Consider the following 19633-nt stretch of genomic DNA (forward strand, 5'->3'; position numbering starts at 1 on the left):
GATTTTCAATTTTTTAAGTGTGTCATCGGGCGACTTCATTGATTCCAGTGGCGCATTTGCTTTTTCAGCTGCAGGAAAACCCGGAAAAACCTGCAGCACCACATCATCTGAAGATCTTGATCTGCCAATGTCCTCTGCTCCAATAAATTCAATACATCGCCAGAACACTTAGTGACACGACTATCGTCAAACTTCAGTCAGTTTGTTTCGTAATGACCAGATTCTACGCCAGAACCACAGTGAATAATGACTACATGAAGATTATAATAGTAAAAAAAAATAATCAATACAGTTTATTGTATGACGTGTGTATGACACGTGTTTCGCTGTACAATATCTTCTTCAAGCATAAACTGAGAGTTACTTCTGAATTACACCATTTTATACTATAACCTAGTACCTATTCGTCTACCCAAATAATAAAGCTTCCTGAAAAGGCCAGGTATGAATTCATTAACCATATCAATACATTTATCGAAAGTATACCTGTAAATATACCTAACTATTTTTACCTGCCAATGAACAGATTCAATAATGGCGAATTATTCAATTCAGTTTGATCGTTCATAAGATATCAAGAGTTTTTGAATTTGTTTATTTCCATTCTAAAAATGTATACGGAATAAGTTTGATCTACTTATGTCATCGATGATATCGTAATGACATTCATTCACATATTTGATTAAATCCCAGCCAAGAGGAATCTTATTTGAATTGAAGGGGTTATATTTATATATATATATATATATATATATATATATTATATAATATATATATATATATATATATATATATATGTATATATATATATATATATATATATATATATATATATATATATATATATATATATATATATATATATATATAGTTGAAGGACAGTCTTTGCTGACTAGTTAAGAACAAAACTTGGGAATTTCTTTGGGTGAACAGCAGAACGGAAGTGTACTCTTATAACACAAGTTATTCCAATATTTCGATAAAATTTATTATCATCTTCAGGGAAAAGCTACAAATGTTTTATGGTGATAATACAATACGAAAAAGTTTTTTTTATTTTAACAATGATATAAAAATTTTTTATACAACTTACTGTTAGTGAGGTTGGCCGTGTCGAAAAGAATGTTATATCTAAACAATTGAAACATGTCAATACAATAAAATAGTCATCAAGTTAAACGAGGTAGACACCTCACTGGATACAAAGAAGAATAATGAATTAAAACTTTTAATAAAAATCGTTATTTGTTTTAAAATTATGGGAATACCGGTAAACGCCATGTGCATTCAGAAACAAGAGAGAGAGGCACAAGACAGTTGACATATTGAAAATGACAGTTGTCATGTCATTATATTATAAAGGTGTGTTAGTTTGTAAATGATAACAATCTGGAACACAAAGGGAACTGATTATGGAACAAGTGTGATCAGAGACATCTGCTGTTCTGTAAGTAGATAAATGAGAGAAAATCCACAAAATCAAATATATTAATTAATTAACAAAATCCTCCGTGGTCTTGAGGAATGGAATGAAGAATATTTAATCAAAATAAAACCCTGCCTTAGGGAGGTTGGAAGTTTTGTTGAAACAAAATCAAATATTATGAATTTATATTGGAGAAGAGAACCCAGAATTATTGTTCATTTGGAAATTATGTAAATTTTTATCAATGTCTAATCTATGCCTTCTTATTAGACATTGATAAAAATTTACATAATTTCCAAATGAACAATAATTCTGGGTTCTCTTCTCCAATATAAATTCATAATATTTGATTTTGTTTCAACAAAACTTCCAACCTCCCTAAGGCAGGGTTTATTTTGATTAAATATTCTTCATTCCATTCCTCAAGACCACGGAGGATTTTGTTAATTAATTAATATATTTGATTTTGTGGATTTTCTCTCATTTATCTACTTACAGAACAGCAGATGTCTCTGATCACACTTGTTCCATAATCAGTTCCCTTTGTGTTCCAGATTGTTATCATTTACAAACTAACACACCTTTATAATATAATGACATGACAACTGTCATTTTCAATATGTCAACTGTCTTGTGCCTCTCTCTCTTGTTTCTGAATGCACATGGCGTTTACCGGTATTCCCATAATTTTAAAACAAATAACGATTTTTATTAAAAGTTTTAATTCATTATTCTTCTTTGTATCCAGTGAGGTGTCTACCTCGTTTAACTTGATGACTATTTTATTGTATTGACATGTTTCAATTGTTTAGATATAACATTCTTTTCGACACGGCCAACCTCACTAACAGTAAGTTGTATAAAAAATTTTTATATCATTGTTAAAATAAAAAAAACTTTTTCATATTGTATTATCACCATAAAACATTTGTAGCTTTTCCCTGAAGATGATAATAAATTTATCGAAATATTGGAATAACTTGTGTTATAAGAGTACACTTCCGTTCTGCTGTTCACCCAAAGAAATTCCCAAGTATATATATATATATATATATATATATATATATATATATATATATATATATATATATATATATATATATATATATACATCGATGTCTACCAGTGAGGATGATAGTGGGTGATAGTGCAATTTGTTACCATTCATTTAAAATAGAACTCCTGTGAATGATATCTGATTTCATTCCATAACGAACGTTTGGAATACAAACTGAGTAGAGAAAAAAAGTATCTTCTGTATAATTCAGTATTCATATAAAAGTATTTGTTTCGAAAGAATTTTTTTCTTTCGTGTAATTCAATGTTTATATGAAAGTAGCTGTTTTAGGAGGGCTTTCTTCCAGTTTGTGTCTGAAAGTTACTTATTTGCATGATCTACACATCCAAGTATAGAGTTACTTATTTTCAAATTGATTACTTCCTTCCTCTCTTTGGAAGATTTCCACATTTTTTTGTATCAAGATGGAGTTGTAGAAAGCAAAAAACTTTCCCAAAATTAATCACTCCTAAAAATATAACCCCTTCAATTCATGAACTTATCCTTTTATGACTGACGAATAATACTCTTTTTTTTTCTCCTTAACATGATACAGACTAATCTCTTGTAGTTATTATAGACATATACATTAACAGCTGTTTTCGACGTGACATTTCGTTCTGAAAAGACCTTGCGTCTAAACATCCCCTATAAAAACACCATATACCATTAAAAATGATTTTTTTCTCTCCTTTCTGATCGAGGGAAACTCGTACAATATCGAAATAGTCGTGGCTGTGAAGTCTGATGCCTCAATTAGAGGCGTGCTTTCGGGTACAATCGATAACGGTCTCTCTAAACGTTTCCCTTCTTTGTAATCACCGATAATTGCCGCTTTAGCCAGAGTTTCATATATCGTCCATCGTAGCATCGCAGCAGGCCATATTAGTCGCGAATGTTACTGTCAAGTGCCAACGGTGGTTCGGACCCATGGGCGTAGTTATACAGGGTGTTCCTTAAACACATGCTAATATTTAAGGAGGTAATTCTTAGACCCATTTTAAGAAAAAAACTTCCTATGGGTGTATGTCCTAAACGCCTCAACTTTTGAGATACAGGGTGGCAAAGTTTTCAAAAATAATCAGTTTTTTTAATAATAACTGAGATAATTTTGTAGACATCTTTGGCATATTTGGTACATATGTTCCATGCCTCAAGGCGCATTTTCTGATGTACACAAATTTGTATTTTTTCAAACAGTGGCATCCCTACGGGTTTCGCATTGAATATTTTTGGGGAAAAAATACTGCGCCAATGCTTTCTTTTCAAAATAAAATCATTTCCAAAATCCTCATTCATTTTTGAGAAAATTTGATCTTTTGGTATTTCTTTGTCCGACGCATGATTTTCACTCAAAAAAATAAAAATCGACAGAAAGCAAATTAAGAAATTAGATCAATTCTAAAATGATTGAGAATCTGAAAATTGCTTCATAACGCATTACCAATTCCCTAATAATATTTGAAAACATAATCTGCAAAAAAATAAATTTTTCACAAAAACGAGTTTTATTTTATTTTGTGACAGTAGGTAAGACTAAACGAATAGCACAAATTTGTTAATTAGTAATAATACCAAAACTGTTTATAAAAATTGGAAGTGGCCACCTGCACTTAGTATGCATGCTTCCGCCCTTCTACGCATGGAATTAGGCACCCGTTCAAATATTCCCGGCGTATTTCGTTTAGTTTCACACGAGGCAACTATTCGCTCTCTTAAATCTTCTAAAGTATTAACGGGAGTTTTATACATAAGAGTTTTAAGGTGACCCCATAAAAAAAATCTAAACTGTTGAGATCGGGGGATCTTGCTGGCCATTGCTGAGGTCCTCCGCGACCTATCCAACGATTAGGATTAACTGTATTTAAATGGTTTCGGACAATTACACTGAAATGAGCAGGGGTGCCATCGTGCATGTACCACCATATTCGATTCTTTAACGCAAGTGGCACATCTTCCAATAACCCAGGTAAGTCTTCTTCGAGAAAGTGTAAATAAGAACGAACATCAAGGCGTCCTGGTAGAAAAAATGGGCCTATTGGCACCTATAATTCCTGCCCATACATTAACCGAAAATTGGTGTTGGAAATGGGTTTCGGTTATTGCATGGGGATTTTCTTCAGCCCACACATGATTGTTATGGAAATTCCGAGAAAAATTTGCTTCGTCTGTGAACAAAATTTGTGTCTCAAACTGCGGATTTAGTGCAATACTTTATAGATACCACTGACTGAAGTTCACACGCTGTGGAAAATCTCTGGGGAGTAATGCCTGCACTCTTGAAATATGGTATGGGTATAACAAAAAATCAACCAAAATACGCCAAACAATTTGATGACAAATATCCAGAGTTCTAGCGATCTTCCTCTTACTCGTCTCAGGATGTTCCTCAATTTCTTGCAGCACCGCTTCCTCAATTTCAGGAGTTCTTACTACACGAGGTCTACCTTCCGGAGTCCCTTTCTTGAAACCACCAGTTTCCCCAAGTCGACGATGAATATTTGAAAAGGTTCGGCTATCTGGTAAGGCACGATTAGGATATATTTTCTGATAAATGCGCCTGGCTTCTGTTGCATTACCATCGGCAAGGCCATATACGTAATGCATTTGCGCCATTTCCGCATTCGTATAATTTACCATATTTACTGATATTCAGAAAAACAGCGGACTACCAAAATAACTTCAATAACACTTCAAAATCAATCAAAACGCACTGTGACAGTTTTTAACACCAACACCTTACTTTAAACCAACATCAATATTAGCACTGGCGTTTGTACATACAGAGAATTCGTTTTTTATTGCTATGGTGGGTACGCTGTTTTTTCTGCTTTTAATCTTTAAAAGAAATCACATATCGACAAACTCCATATTTCCAAGAGGTGCAGTAAATAAATTCTGTTACACGTCTTTTATTCCAGGATAACTAAATTTATGTTTTCAAAAATTATTAAGCGGTGCTGCGTTATGACGTAATTTTAATTGAGAACAGTGCATCTGACAACAAACAAATACCTTTTAGATCCTCAATTATTTTGCAACAAATCTGATCTCTTAGTTTGCTTTCAGTCGATGCACGATACCGCATCAAATTTTTAAGGAATTTATCCTTAAGTAAAGCGATTTTTGATTTTTTGAGCGAAAACCATGCGTTGGACAAAGAAAACCCAACAAATCAAATGTGCTCAAAAATGTATGGAGATTTTAAAAATAATTTTTAATTCAAGATAAAGCAGTGGCGTAGTATTTTTTTCGCCAAAAATATACATTTCAAAACTCGTACGTACGCCACTGGCAGAGAAAATTAAGAAAATTGTACATCAGAAAATGCGTCTTGAAGCATGGAACATATGTACCAAATATGCCAAAGGTGTCTACAAAATTATCTCAGTTATTATTAAAAAACTGATTATTTTTGAAAAATTTGCCACCCTGTATCTCAAAAGTTAAGGCGTTTAGGACATACGTCCATAGGACGTTTTTTCCTTAAAATGGGTCTAAGAATTACCTCCTTAAATATTAGCATGTGTTTAAGGAACACCCTGTATAATATCCCATAAAAGTATTTAGAATGATAATTTATCTGAAATCGCATAATTACGAAAAAAAAATTTTTCCAGCTTCAAATTTTAACTGAAAACTCCATACTGTGACTTCTATACTATAATAATAAATGTGAGGAAGGGTAAATGTATGTATGTTTGTGGCTCTTTCACGCCTAAACCACTGAACGAATTTAGATGAAACTTTAGTAATTACAGCTTATACATCAGAATAACATATAGGCTACAAATTACAAAGGATTTGTGTCATTTTGATCATAATATAACGATAAGTATTAAGTAAGTCGGAAAAATTCTTGCTCCCTGAGAGCTATCTTGGCGTGCGCTGCCTATACTGTTGGAGTTACATGAAGATAATGTAACGTGAGATTGTTTATTTCAAATAGTTCGCGATAGCATATATCTACCTCTTATGCGGTAGCCACTATATGCAAAATAGCGAGCCATAAATACAATTAAATTGGTTACTTTTTTACTATGCACATTTTAGAATATCTGTCAAATTCATATAAAAATTGATACGATTGTCGTTTTAAGTATTCAATATTGATAGACTTTGTTTTTCACACCTATTGGTTGACTGACACTCTTATATTATTGTACAACAGAAGCTACTGAACTTAGAATCTTGAAATGTGCAGGTAGGTTCTTTGTATAGCGTAAATAAGCATCAAGAAAGAGAATCAAGAATTTCGACCCCCAAGGGGGAAAAATAGGAATTTGAAGATCGTATTGAATTTGGTCAGTTTTGAAGTTGGAAACCTGAAGTTTTGGGTTCATGAACAAGTATTGTATCGAAACTTGATGTGACAAACCAAATTCTACGAGGGCGAAGCCGAGGGCAACAAATAGTTCATTCATAAAAGAGTTTCATTCAACTAAATAAATTTTCTTGATTTCTCGGAACTAATATCATGATTCTATATTCGTATTATAAATATACAATAAAACACATTCATCTCTCTATACGTGACTTTAAAAGAGTTGTCCTTTAATCCAAAATTATTCAAGTCAATATTACCATTTTTCTAACGAGAAATCTCTCATATTTTTGAAAAATCGTTCATATGTAGTAATGTCTAATATGATTTACCAGAGCATTAAACAGCCTTGCATCAAAATAGTGTCCAAATACCAATAAGAATTGATTTATTTTTATTTTCTTTAAAACTCCAAATCATATTTCATAATCATACAAAAATGCAATGGGCAACAAGATATCATTCTTTAGAGACCAATAATACATTTCCGTATCATTTCATAGATACCATATGGCGAAATTGAGTTTATTTTTCGATTTTCATTCGAAATCGATATCTAATTATAAAATAGAGTTATTAACTTTGGGATAATTTCAGAACAATGGATTTCTAATCGTTTGATTATCAACCTCAATACCAAAAAACGCAACGTTACTTTTTGTTATGTCCGACAAGTTTCAAGATGAATATTACCTTTTTTGTCTTTTGTTTATTTTTAAAAATATACAATATTACGTACACTATTACAAAACTAACTTCATTATATACTTCTAGAAACTATTAAACTTAATATCCGTATCATTCCTGTTTTCATACTGTATATGTCGAATGTAAGTGGACAGTGCACAGTAAGTGCACAGAGAGGAACATTGGTTTAGGAGAAAATTCAAGGAAGCCGCATACATGTTGTCCAACAACGTATTCAGCCAAGCCAGCGTAGAAAGACGCAACATATGGAAACCCATCATCAAGCGAAAAATGGCCAACTCCCGCCAAAACGGTCATCTCCCACGGAACAAGTGAAGCGGAAAATGGAAAGCGGGGATAAGTGAAAGTACTCGAACGACCTATAAATAGTCATCTCTCTGAGAAATCAGTCCAGTTATCACCCGAAGACGATTGTAGATACTAACAATCAAAACGTCGTGAACTAACGTGACTTGGAATCTCTCCACTTTTTATTTTTATTTTCTTTTTTCATTTCTTTATTTTAATTTAGTCAATTGTTCTACTTTTACTTGTATTTTATTTCACTAATATTATTTCATTTCAGGTTTATTTTGGTTAATATAATTGTTATTTTCAGCTATTCATTTTCAATTCTTCTTTTTTAGTTGTTTCAGGGATTTCAAATCATTTTATATAGTAGAGAATGGAAGTCCGAACTAGTGAAATTCAAAAAACGATTAGTCACTGCACTAGTGCAAGTCAGTTCAATCGAAGGAATTGTTAACTATTAAGTGGTAAATAAACATTATTTTGATTTATTTCAAGAAAGTAATTCAAATTTGGCAGCGATTTTTTCAAAAAGTTTCGGTAAGTAAAGTGCTAATCCTATTTCAAATGAGATTCAATTCTTCTTCTCAAATATTTCACATCTTTGCCAAAATTTATTTTTATTGATGTTGTGTTGATGAGTCCAAACATGCTCTGCTATTCCGGATTTGCTGCTTTCTCCTCGCTGTGTGTGTTTTTTGTGCTCAGCAATGATACCTTTCAATGGCCTCTTAGTTTCACCGATGTATGATTCTCCGCACTCGCAGGGTATCCGGTAAATGCAATTCTTGGAATCGCAGTCTGCGTTTGGTGGCCTGGTTGTCGTGAGGCTGCTACGGATAGTGTTCCCAAATCTGAGGTAGGTCCTGATGTTATACTTGGACCCAATCCGTATTATCCTTTCCGATAATCCTCTGATGTAGGGAAGTACAAGTACTGGTTGTGGCGGCTTCTCTTCCTTGTGGAGTTCTTGCTGTCTTCTAGCTAAGGCCTTTGGAGTAACCATTCCGTTGAAGGTCATTTTTTACGATGCCTAGTTCTATTTCGAGACCTTCCTTTGTATTGCAGAGTCCAAAAGCACGGTCCAGTGGAGTCTTGATGATTCCTCTCTTAGTCGATTGATGGTGGTTGGATTTCTGGTTCAGATACTGTCCTGTGTGAGTGGGTTTTCGATATACAGATGTTTCCCACTTGAGGACTATTAAGGAGGAAGAGGACCGACACTAAATGGGAAACAAATCCGGAGGAATAAGTCCAGTTATCACCCGAAGACGATTGTGGATACTAACAATCGAAACGTTGTGACATAACTAGGTTTGAAATCTTTAAATTTTTATTTTTTCATTTTTTTTTAATGATATTTTTAATTTGTTCAATTTTTTTTCAGTTTTTATTAATATTTCAATTTTTATTTGTTCGGTTGTTGTTGTATGTTATTTATTTGTAATTTCAGTTTTTTGTTTAATAAAATTGTTATTGTTGGTTAATCTTTTTCGATTTTTTCAGGGTTATCAAATCAATTTATATTATATTAGACAATGGAAGTCCGAACTGATGAAATACATCATACATAATGAACATTGTGACGTTTTTGATGGGAGTTAAATGAATCTCAAACGTAAATTTGTAATCGAACGTGCGCCTATGCATAAAATTTCGCACATAAAGCGGAGGGATATTCTGATGGTCATCCAAGAGGGTTCACTCGATGTGACGAGAGGGGCCGGAAGGGGTCTTAGGAGTAGTTGTAGTTGTTGAGTAGCTCAAAGCCCGGGTGTCGACCGGCCACCGAACCCAAGACAAGACAGGAACAAATAAGTACTTGAAGTCTTGAGCCGGTTCACTGCATCTTCGTCAGGATGGTGAGGTATACGAGAAGATATCTGATGATTCTGTACGCGGCTATTGATAGTTGCCCAACGATATCAGGATGTGCGATTTGTATTTATTACTGAAATGGTAAATTCCATATTGAGATCAATATATCACAGTATAGGTACCAAGTGCGTAATAGATCCTTGGTTGATGTATCGGAGCTCGATTTTTTTATTAAACGAAACTTTTTGAAGTAACAAGCCGTTGTTGATTCTAAAATACGAGTATATTATTAATAAAAAACTGATTTTTCCACAAAAAGCAATACATTCATTTCATTGAATCAAAATCTTAGTGGCAAACCAGTCGGTATCGTTTATTTTCAATGTAGGTCCAATGTCAGGAAATATTGATGGATGTAGCCGTTACTACGTGGTAGGAAATCATAATGAATTGAAGATAATTGAAACATTAATGTATATGTTTGAAAATGTCCTTATAGGACGAAACCGCAGTAACGTTAGTTACAAATAAAATTGGTGAAAAACAGAAAGTTTCAATTCTTTTTTCTTCATCAAGAGAGATTATAAAATTTTCAAAAGAAATCAAACTTACGAAAATCATGAACATTCGGGTCTCATTATTGAATGATCAAATGCCATCAAAAAATAGTGGTCAGGATCACATCGAAATTTAGAAACTTCTTCACACATTTGACAATCTATAGAAAAGGCGACTGAGAACATCTTTTATTCAATTATTCCCTAGAAATGAAAAAACTTATGATGAAGTCCAGAAGTATTTATTCTCAATTGTCTAGAATTATTGACTTAAAATCTTTACAAAGATCTGATGTACATCAAGCACAGAAATTTCTTTCAAAAACGCAAATGTCCATTCTTTCAAACAGGACTGTTATGGTGATGGAAAAACATTTTTTGGCTTTCGGCTTCTCCATCATCAAACGAAAAATGTGGGAAATCTTCAAAAAAAGGGGGAAAGAAAATAACTACGATGATAAAAACTTTATAAAAATCACATTCGAAAAAACTGCTCTCAAAGATTCGCTATAAAATTGAAACAAATATAATTCATAGGAACGCCTCATAACGGAATATATGAAAGATTATTCATACATGGAGAAGTAACAATTCATGATGGACCTCTAGAACTTTTGGGCGAAAACAGTTGTCCTCAACTCCTCAGCAACACCTTCTTGGATAATTTTAAAGACTCATTTTTATATAAAATTATCACTATCTGTTACTTCTTCTCTTGTTACGAAGAGAGTTCGTGAAAACAGTCATATACTTAGTTAAATTAATCTCAGCCAGAGGAATTTCGTTTGAATTGGAAAGAAACTATTTTTGGTAAATTTTCGTTATGTGGACACCCGGCGATTTTGAAAAAATTTTTGACTGTACTTACGTATTTTGATGCGTAGATTACGAATCCGAAAGAAAAAAGCGGCGCTCTCCCTTATTTAAAAAGTTACGGCCCTTCAAAGTTCAGAAAAGGGCAACTTTTCAGCCTTCTTTTTCACTAAATAAACTATTTAAAAACACAAGCATTTATTCACTAGGTCACCTTTACACCTTATTCCTCCTTCTTTAACACTTTTCACTTCAATAATCAACATTTTTCCTTTAAAAAACTTAATTTAAAAACGAATGCTTCTCCTGGTGACATTATTCTATTTTTAGGTTAGTTACTAGTGACATTTCAGAAAAAAGCGGTTGGTATTTGCCGTCGCCTACTATTTCAAATTCGTAATACACCACCAAAAACCAATTTACGATCTAAAGAATGAAGGTAAAAAACATTTGAATTACTTCAGGAATATGGACTGCATCAGTCGTACCAACCATATCATTAACCTTAAAAACGTAAAATAGAGTGATATGTAACCAAAAAGCAGCTCCGTACATTTTTATAAGAAAAATGTTGATTATTGAAGTGAAAAGTGTTAAAGAAGGAAGAATAAGGTGTAAAGGTGACCTAGTGAATAGATGCTTGTGTTTTTAAATAGTTTATTTAGTGAAAAAGAAGGCTGAAAAGTTGCCCTTTTCTGAACTTTGAAGGGCCGTAACTTTTTAAATAAGGGAGAGCGCCGCTTTTTTCTTTCGGATTCATAATCTACGCATCAAAATACGTAAGTACAGTCAAAAATTTTTTCAAAATCGCCGGGTGTTCACATAACGAAAATTTACCCTATTTTTTACTCACAAATTATTTTTTTGGAAAGAAGGTTTCCGCTGTTCTTCGGAATTTTCCTAAAAACTAATCTGTTCTAAAGTATTCGATTTGAGATCTGCAACAATTTTGACAGGTATCAGTTCATATGTCAAATTTAGAAAAATGTGATGTACAATGATTTTCACCCTATTCGTTGAATTAGTTCACGAGTCATTTACTCTACTACTATATTGATAGGAGATGAAAGTGACACTCTGGATCGTTATAATTATAATTTTCCTGTACGCTTTCAAGCAAATTCGTGAAATTGCGAAGCTTCCACTGCTTTACATATTTCAGACTATGAACAGTTTCTACTCTAATGTATACAATCTCTAGATTTTTCCGGCAATTTTCACCTGCTAAAACCATAGTAACAGACCCGGCGGCATGGCCGAGGGAGAGAATATTTTTCCTTTGTGCAGGAAAGGTCGTATCGGAGCCGGCGAGCTGCACCGCTGGGGTGCGGGAGGGCTCTTTCAGCCACCCACACCCCTCTGCGTCGTCGGTTTTATATCCCCAGTTACCCCCAGCTGAATGCTCTCCGAAGTTGTGCCGAATCATCCTGAACCCTGCAGACCTCCGGAATATCCGGCCTTACGGCCCACTCGACCGCCCACCACCGGCTCCCCTGCGGCCCATAGTAAGGGTGCGGTATTACGTAGGAGTGGAGGTCAACTTCGCAGAGTGATGGGGAAATTTACTTTTTCTCCGGCCGAGAGGCTTTTTAGGCACGTATGAGACAAGTCCATTCGACCCGACTATATATTACCGTTGTTGTTTTAAGTACGCGGTACTTCCCAAATACAGGAATTTACCGAAAGTTCGTGAAAATTTCTTATTTTTGCGAACGAAGATAATAAAGAATGGAGGAATATTCTATTGCGATATCGGCAAACACATGATAGTGAAGTCCAGATACAATTTGTTGAGCCACCCGTCCCACCACACATATATCAATTAACTGAAATACGATCATATAGGTCCCTAGGCAGGTTGATATTCCTGTTCTGAGTCTGCGACTGTGTACATCCTCACCAAAACCTTAAGTTGTTTTCGATCTATGATTGAACCAACAGTTGTCTGCTCTTAGAATTTACTCCTTCCAGAGGACCCCTTTTTTCCTTATCGGGATTAGGAAGTATAAGGTGGTTGAAGCATTCGGCCAGGGGTTATTCCCAGAATATTTCAACTTTCAGTGTCAGTCAGTAGTTTTCTCTGCTCCATATAAGCCTGTTCTGGAGATAGCCAGACAAGGTTGGCTCTGTATTCACTTTTTACGTATATTGAGGATATACTAGATGAGTCTATTCTACGTGATCATATACCTTACTGTTGTATATGGTCACTCGAAAATTAGGAACAAATATAGGATTTTACCGAAAATTTGTCGAAATTTCATTATATTTTGGAGTCAATTATTTTGGGAACTCAAGAAAATGAGAATTGTTTCATTGATATATTGTAATAAAAATAATAATAATAAAGTTCATTTGACAAATAACAGGTCAGTCAAACGTTGGCAATATACTCACGAGTGCCAGAAACTCCATAGTAGTTTCTGAGCACTGTATGTGAGAGAACATATCAAATACATATATAATTTAACAATAAGATACGTTTATAAATATATCATTATCGGATGATTCACAAAATAGATGTGTTGTTGAAATATCAACTTAGAACTCACAGGGTTATTCAAATAGAACAGAGCTTATTCAAAAATTTGAAATGAACAGTACAGTGGTAAGTTGAAATTATAAGAGATAAGTCAAATGTATAAAAAATAACTGTTATTATATTCAATTTTACTGTTATTATATTCAAAATACATATTAAAAGGTGTATTTTTCAATTATTTTTGTATTACATTTTTCACAGTAGTTCTATGTGCCAATATATAATCTTTTAACTGAAATTTTAACTTTTTCAAAAATTCCAGAGTTGAAATATTTCGCAGTGATTAATTTTTAATAACTGGTCTCAAATAAGTTAAACTTCTCTGTTCTATTGTTTTTTTCATGTGGGGAACATGATATAAGTTATTTGTCCTGGTGTTATATCGACTTGAAGAAATATTGATTCGTGTATGATGTTTGAACATATAGAGACCTACACTAAAGAAGTATGTTTGTCTCATGTCAAAGAGTTGAAGTTGTCAGTATAGTTTCTCAGATGAATATGTACTAGGTGTATGCAGAATCGCTTTGAAAAATCGCTTCAAAAGGTTTTTTAATCGTTGAATATGGGTTTGGAAAATTCTACCCCAAGCAAGTATAGTGTAGTTCAAATGAGGTGCCACTAGACTTTCATATGTTATTCGATCCTTTATTCCAAGAATATTCTTCGTTTGTTCGATTGATATAAAGACAAACATATAATGTGGAAGTTAGTGAATCTGCTTTTCAGACTAGGTGTTTTGCTACTTGGCATCTCTCCCAAGTCTTCGGCAAACACTGTAGCCTCATGCGTTTATTGTTTTTTTCTTCCCATCCCAACAATATTGTTTCGTGTACTAGTTTGTGAAAGTTTGTTATATTATTTTGGACACAATTTAGGTTGTCTATAAATTGTTTGTCTTCTGTGATCCAGTGTTTTTTATTCGCATGAAACATAACGACCTGTCTGTATCCCTCTGTTGCACTTCTTACAACTAAGATCTCCGTTATTCAGGAGTATTTTTAATGGACAATGTCCATTAAACAAGCACCGTGATTATTGTGAATCAATCACTGCTGTGTTCAAGCAAATCTTCAGTTCTTTCCTGAAACAGTCCCTCTATGAAAGGTATCTTGTGTGTGTTCCCAGTACTCTTTGTGTTTCATGTATCTCATTTCTTGATCTGTTCGCCTGCCATATATTTCATTACCTTAATAGCTGGTTCAGGGCCAATATAATGTACCTGATAAACCATTTGTGCGCACTCATCAGCTTTTTCGTTCCTCAGTGTTCAGGTATCCTGGACCATTCTTGATGTCACTTTTGTGTTGATCAATGACTATAATGTAGCCTGGACCTCACTTTGGACCTCGAATGGATATTCTTCGCACACTATAAGATTGCAAACACTTCCACTCGAAAGACGGATGTATATCGACCGAGCGGATAGAAATATAAATTTATCCTTGCACAATATATTTCAACTTTCGTAAAGTATAGGACTTTTAGCATGTGCTTTCGTCTATGTTCGATTTTTGGCCCGTCTGAGTACCAGGTGTTTCGCGAGCGTATTTGCACATCTGCATTGTCTCATAAGACTCAGTGTAGACAGGCATACAATCGAACGAACTGCAAATTATGCGTAGATGCGAACGTTGTACGGATCTTGAATTACATTGTCGTTTATGAGGCATTGCGTATTCGCTCGGCGCGTTGAATTGTACGCCCGTCTGCAGCGGGCGGGGAGATGTAAGGCTATTACATTCTGATGATGCTAACTTGGTGAGCGAAACGCGTTTCGAGAGGCAATAGGTATTTTGTTGTGGTGAGGGAAAGTGTTTCCAATAGATTAATATGTGTGATTGATGACTAGTTTGTGAAAATTCATGATTACCTACCCAAACAAAAATCGTTTTGAATATATTACTGGAGTTTTTTCCCAACACCAAACCGTTATTTTAACACCTAGACACGTATTTTGATCACCAAGTGATTATCTTCATGAGATATTTAATTTTCCTCTTGAAGATGGTCACTTGGTAATCGAAATACGTGTCGGGCTGTTAAAATAACGGTTTGGTGTTGGAAAAAACTCCAGTAATATTCATTACTACACCATAGGTTCCAAACACTGCATCACGAGTAAACATCGTTTCATTAAGTCTCATTTGACATCGACAATGAAGTAAATAAAATGGTTAAATATCAATGAAGTGTACAGGGATTTTTCTTTTTTTTTCAGAATTCAACTGGAGAACCTGTCTATAGAAAAGTGGCTGTAGTAGAAAACTTCTTTGATATCATCTATAATGTCCATGTCGATTTAGAAGGACGTCCTGGAAAACATGCTGGTCAGAAAAGGACATATCGTACAGTAAGTAATTCTTTGAGTTTTATGTAACAATCCCTTTTTCAATTGGCGGTAGAAAAAGAAACGGAAAAACAGTTTTTTTAAAATGATAGTTGAGTAGTATCTAAGGCTGCATACAACAGCAAATATTATTCATTACATAATTTCAAAAGCAATTTTTGGATGGGTTAGGTATCATTTTGGTCGTTTCGGGGTCCTATTCTTCAAATGTACCTAGTACATGATGTTTTACCTAGTTTTAAAACTAACTGAACGGGTTAATCACTCGAAATAAAGTCAGTCATTCTAATAATGTGTTGAACTTATCAATCACGTTGAAATGTTTTTCATGTTTTGAAACAAGTTTTGACTAACTGACTGTCAAATTTTGAAGTTGAAAATATTTGCTTGGAAACATTTGAATTGCAATTCTTGTAAATCTAGAGCAGTACAGTCTATGTATCTAATGTATCTAATTTTTTCCGTTGGAATTTGTGGAAGTTAAAATTTATATGTTCGGATTTTTCATTTTAGTAGTAAACAATAAATGAAAAATTAACTTTTGCTATTGTTTTTTGTATAACTGTAAATGTGTTAATGTTTGTCCAAATGTCCAGTTGCTAGATATGACACGAACTGCCATACTTACATACCTACAAAACAAGTTAAATAAAAGCTTGCTATCAATAGTGATAGATAACAGTAATGATAATGTTATTGTGATTCTAGTTCAAGGCAAAAACTTATATCAAAGTCCAATTTCAAAGTAGTCTCTAAGAAAAATATTCTATGTTGCCAATTTTAATAGTGTCGATTCAAATTGGCTCATTTTAACTCCTTCAGAAAACAATCCAACATCCCAAAATTCTCGAACCTATGTCAATTTTTCAAGCTAATATTTTTCCAATAAATATACTAGGTAATATATATATTTAGTAATGCATCCTTATGCTTGCTCAAAAAAGGGCCCTTTTGCAAATATCACTAAATTTATTTTTGACATCTAGCCTTGATGACGTGTTCTAAATATCGACATTCTAATATCGTGTCATCAATAGACAACATTATCTTTAAAATATGACAGCGACGTTTATTTTTAACGCAATTGATCAAGAATACAATTTCGACAGAAACTAATGACAACGAAACGAAGTGGCTACTGTTTCGAACAACCTAGGGTTAGGTTAGGTCAAAAGTATGTGGGTCTCTTCGACCCTGATATTCTGAAGATGTTGTTATTACTAGTAGCTACGAGAATCTTACGATAAGATATTCTTTATCATAATATTAACTCTGCTAAAATTACTCTTGAACTGAGGAGTTTACATCATTGTCGAAACTTCTTTGGGTATTTTCACCTTCCACAATCGAAAAAAATATGAAAGGAATTTTATACAGGTGAAGAAGGGCAAACCTTTCAGTTCATTATGATAAGTTAGTGCGTTGATTCAAAGTATTTTTCTACTCCCTACTAATCAACGCGTTTGACAGCAGTGAGGTAATGGCTCATTTAGAATACACGTGTATTCTAAATTAATGGCAGCCAATTCCGTAAATTTTTTGAAATTATGAGATATGTAACATTTACTCTGATAAATATGATCTCATGAATACATTCAACTGTCTAAAAGCCAAAATCAGTGAATTTTCTCTCCAAATTCTTTGTAAAATCGAAATAAACATATTTTTAGTGAATTTATTGTTAAACAGTTTGTGGGTTGGTAATGAATCGTGTATCAACAACCATTTGTTTCAATTATGAGTTGTCATACAGTATCTGGTAAAAATTCAAAATGAGTAATAACGATCAAGAAATTTGTGCTATCTCACCAGATATTACGAAAAAAGCAAATATTACGATGAATAATTTGCTGCCAGCAAAATCAAGAGAAAAATACGAATATAATTTTGAAAATTTTATGAGTTGGAGAGAAGAAAAACATAATATCGTCTTCTGAAAACGTTTTTCTCGTTTATTTGGAAGATTCAGCAAAAACTTTGTAAGCATCGTCATTATGGGCAATTTACTCAATGCTGAGAAGTACCCTGAATATCAAGAAAAATGTGGGTATCAGCAAATATTCTAAATTACGTGCTATTCTAAAACACAAATCTGATGGCTATAAACTGAAGAAATCGTCGACGAAAAATAAATCAATTCATTAAAGAAGCTCCAGATGGCAAATATTTATTCTCGAAGGTAACACAACTCCGCTTTTTTCCTTCTATTATTTTTTTATGAAATTTTTGCAACAATTTTCGAAATACTAACACACAACATAAAGGTTAAAACTGAATTATTCAACCTCACCAGCCAACAGTCAATCATATTTCATTTGCCAGACGCCTCTAAATCAGGTTATAGGTTATGTCGGTGAGTGCACCTGACAAATTATGGAATTTTATTCTAGTTTCAGAAAACGAGGCAATAAGTGACTGAAACGGGATAGAAAAACGTGCTATGATATGAAAAAAGTTGTGTTAAATAAAAAAATATGTGAATTGCAATCGTTTATTGCTTTTAAAATAAGGTAAAATATGACGTCATACAAACTTTGACAGGCTATATTTCGAAAACTAATAGAGTTTGACTAAAAATAAAAAGTGTTCTGAATTCCTACCATCATCTAGTATCATCCCTGAAAAAATCGCGAACATCCATGAGTATCCCATAAAGTCGATGTGTGCACCTGACAAATTATGGAATTTCATTTTAATTTCAGGAAACGAGGCAATATATGATTGAAACGGGATGAAAAAAGGTGCGATGATATGGAAAGAGGTGTTAAATAAAAAATATGTGAATTGCAATCGTTTATTACTTTTAAAAGAAGATAAAATTTGACGTCATACAAACTTTGACAGGCTATATCTCGAAAAATAATAGTCCGAAAAAAAATTAAAAGTTTTCTGAATTCCTATCATCATCTAGTATCATCCCTGAAGAAATCGCGAAAATCCGTGAGTATCCCATAAAGTAAAATTTAGCCTCAAATTCTGCTGCCGGAAGTTTTTTACATGAAATGATTTAACAATTTAAATTTATTTCTAGGTTGCAATGATTATTGCTATTTCTAGAGCATGCCGAAAAAAAAGAACTGAAAGATATGCAAATAGATAATGTTAAAGTTATGTACCAGACACAAAAAACTAAAACAAAAACATTTGTAAAAAGTACATGAACTTGAGACCAAAAAATGTTGACAACTACCAATTTTTTTCGAACTATCAAAATGGGAAATGCACTAATTAGGTTGTTGGATTTAATAAGTTGGCTGACCAAACAAAAATTATTGCCAAAGTTTTACATTTGGAAAATCCAGAAACATATATTGAACACTGCTTCAGAAGATCATCTGCAACCATCCTAGTTGATGGAGGGGGTGACATAAAGGCATTAAAGCGCCATGCTGGCTGGAAAAGTCAGACCGTGGCCGAAAGTTATGTAGATAATTCTGTGGCATCCATGAGAAACACATCAAATGTACTCATAAATAGTATTGAAAACATTTGTATTTCCACTGTATCAAATTTACAACAAAACGGAATAAGACCGTCTTCCTCCCACATTGACGACGGAATATCATTAAATAATTGTAATAATGTAACTATAAATGTACATAATTATAACAAAAATGAACCCAAATGAAGTAATTTGTAGAAAATATTGTCACCAACATAGTCTCAAACAAATATTTTGTACCATTCCTTTCTACGGTCAGTCGTAGAAAACGTATAGTACGCAACTCGATGATAAGGCTTATCCTACTT

The 19633-nt window shown here is 33.5% G+C and overlaps 1 protein-coding gene across 3 annotated transcripts in view; it reads left to right on the plus strand.

Moving 5' to 3' along the window:
* LOC111509010 (nucleolar protein 4) overlaps positions 1-19633 on the plus strand; it is a 363566-nt gene that overhangs the window by 161232 nt on the left and 182701 nt on the right. For all 3 annotated transcript variants that reach the window (XM_074180686.1, XM_074180685.1, XM_074180687.1), the window contains exon 3: positions 15755-15886. In XM_074180686.1, the coding sequence (XP_074036787.1) occupies positions 15755-15886 (132 nt within the window). The remainder of the gene's footprint in view (positions 1-15754; positions 15887-19633) is intronic.

Source organism: Leptinotarsa decemlineata, unplaced genomic scaffold (assembly GCF_025532065.1).
Source record: "Leptinotarsa decemlineata unplaced genomic scaffold, Ldec_3_MD MMD2_tig00026299_RagTag_RagTag, whole genome shotgun sequence".
In the NCBI taxonomy this organism is placed as follows: domain Eukaryota; kingdom Metazoa; phylum Arthropoda; class Insecta; order Coleoptera; family Chrysomelidae; genus Leptinotarsa; species Leptinotarsa decemlineata.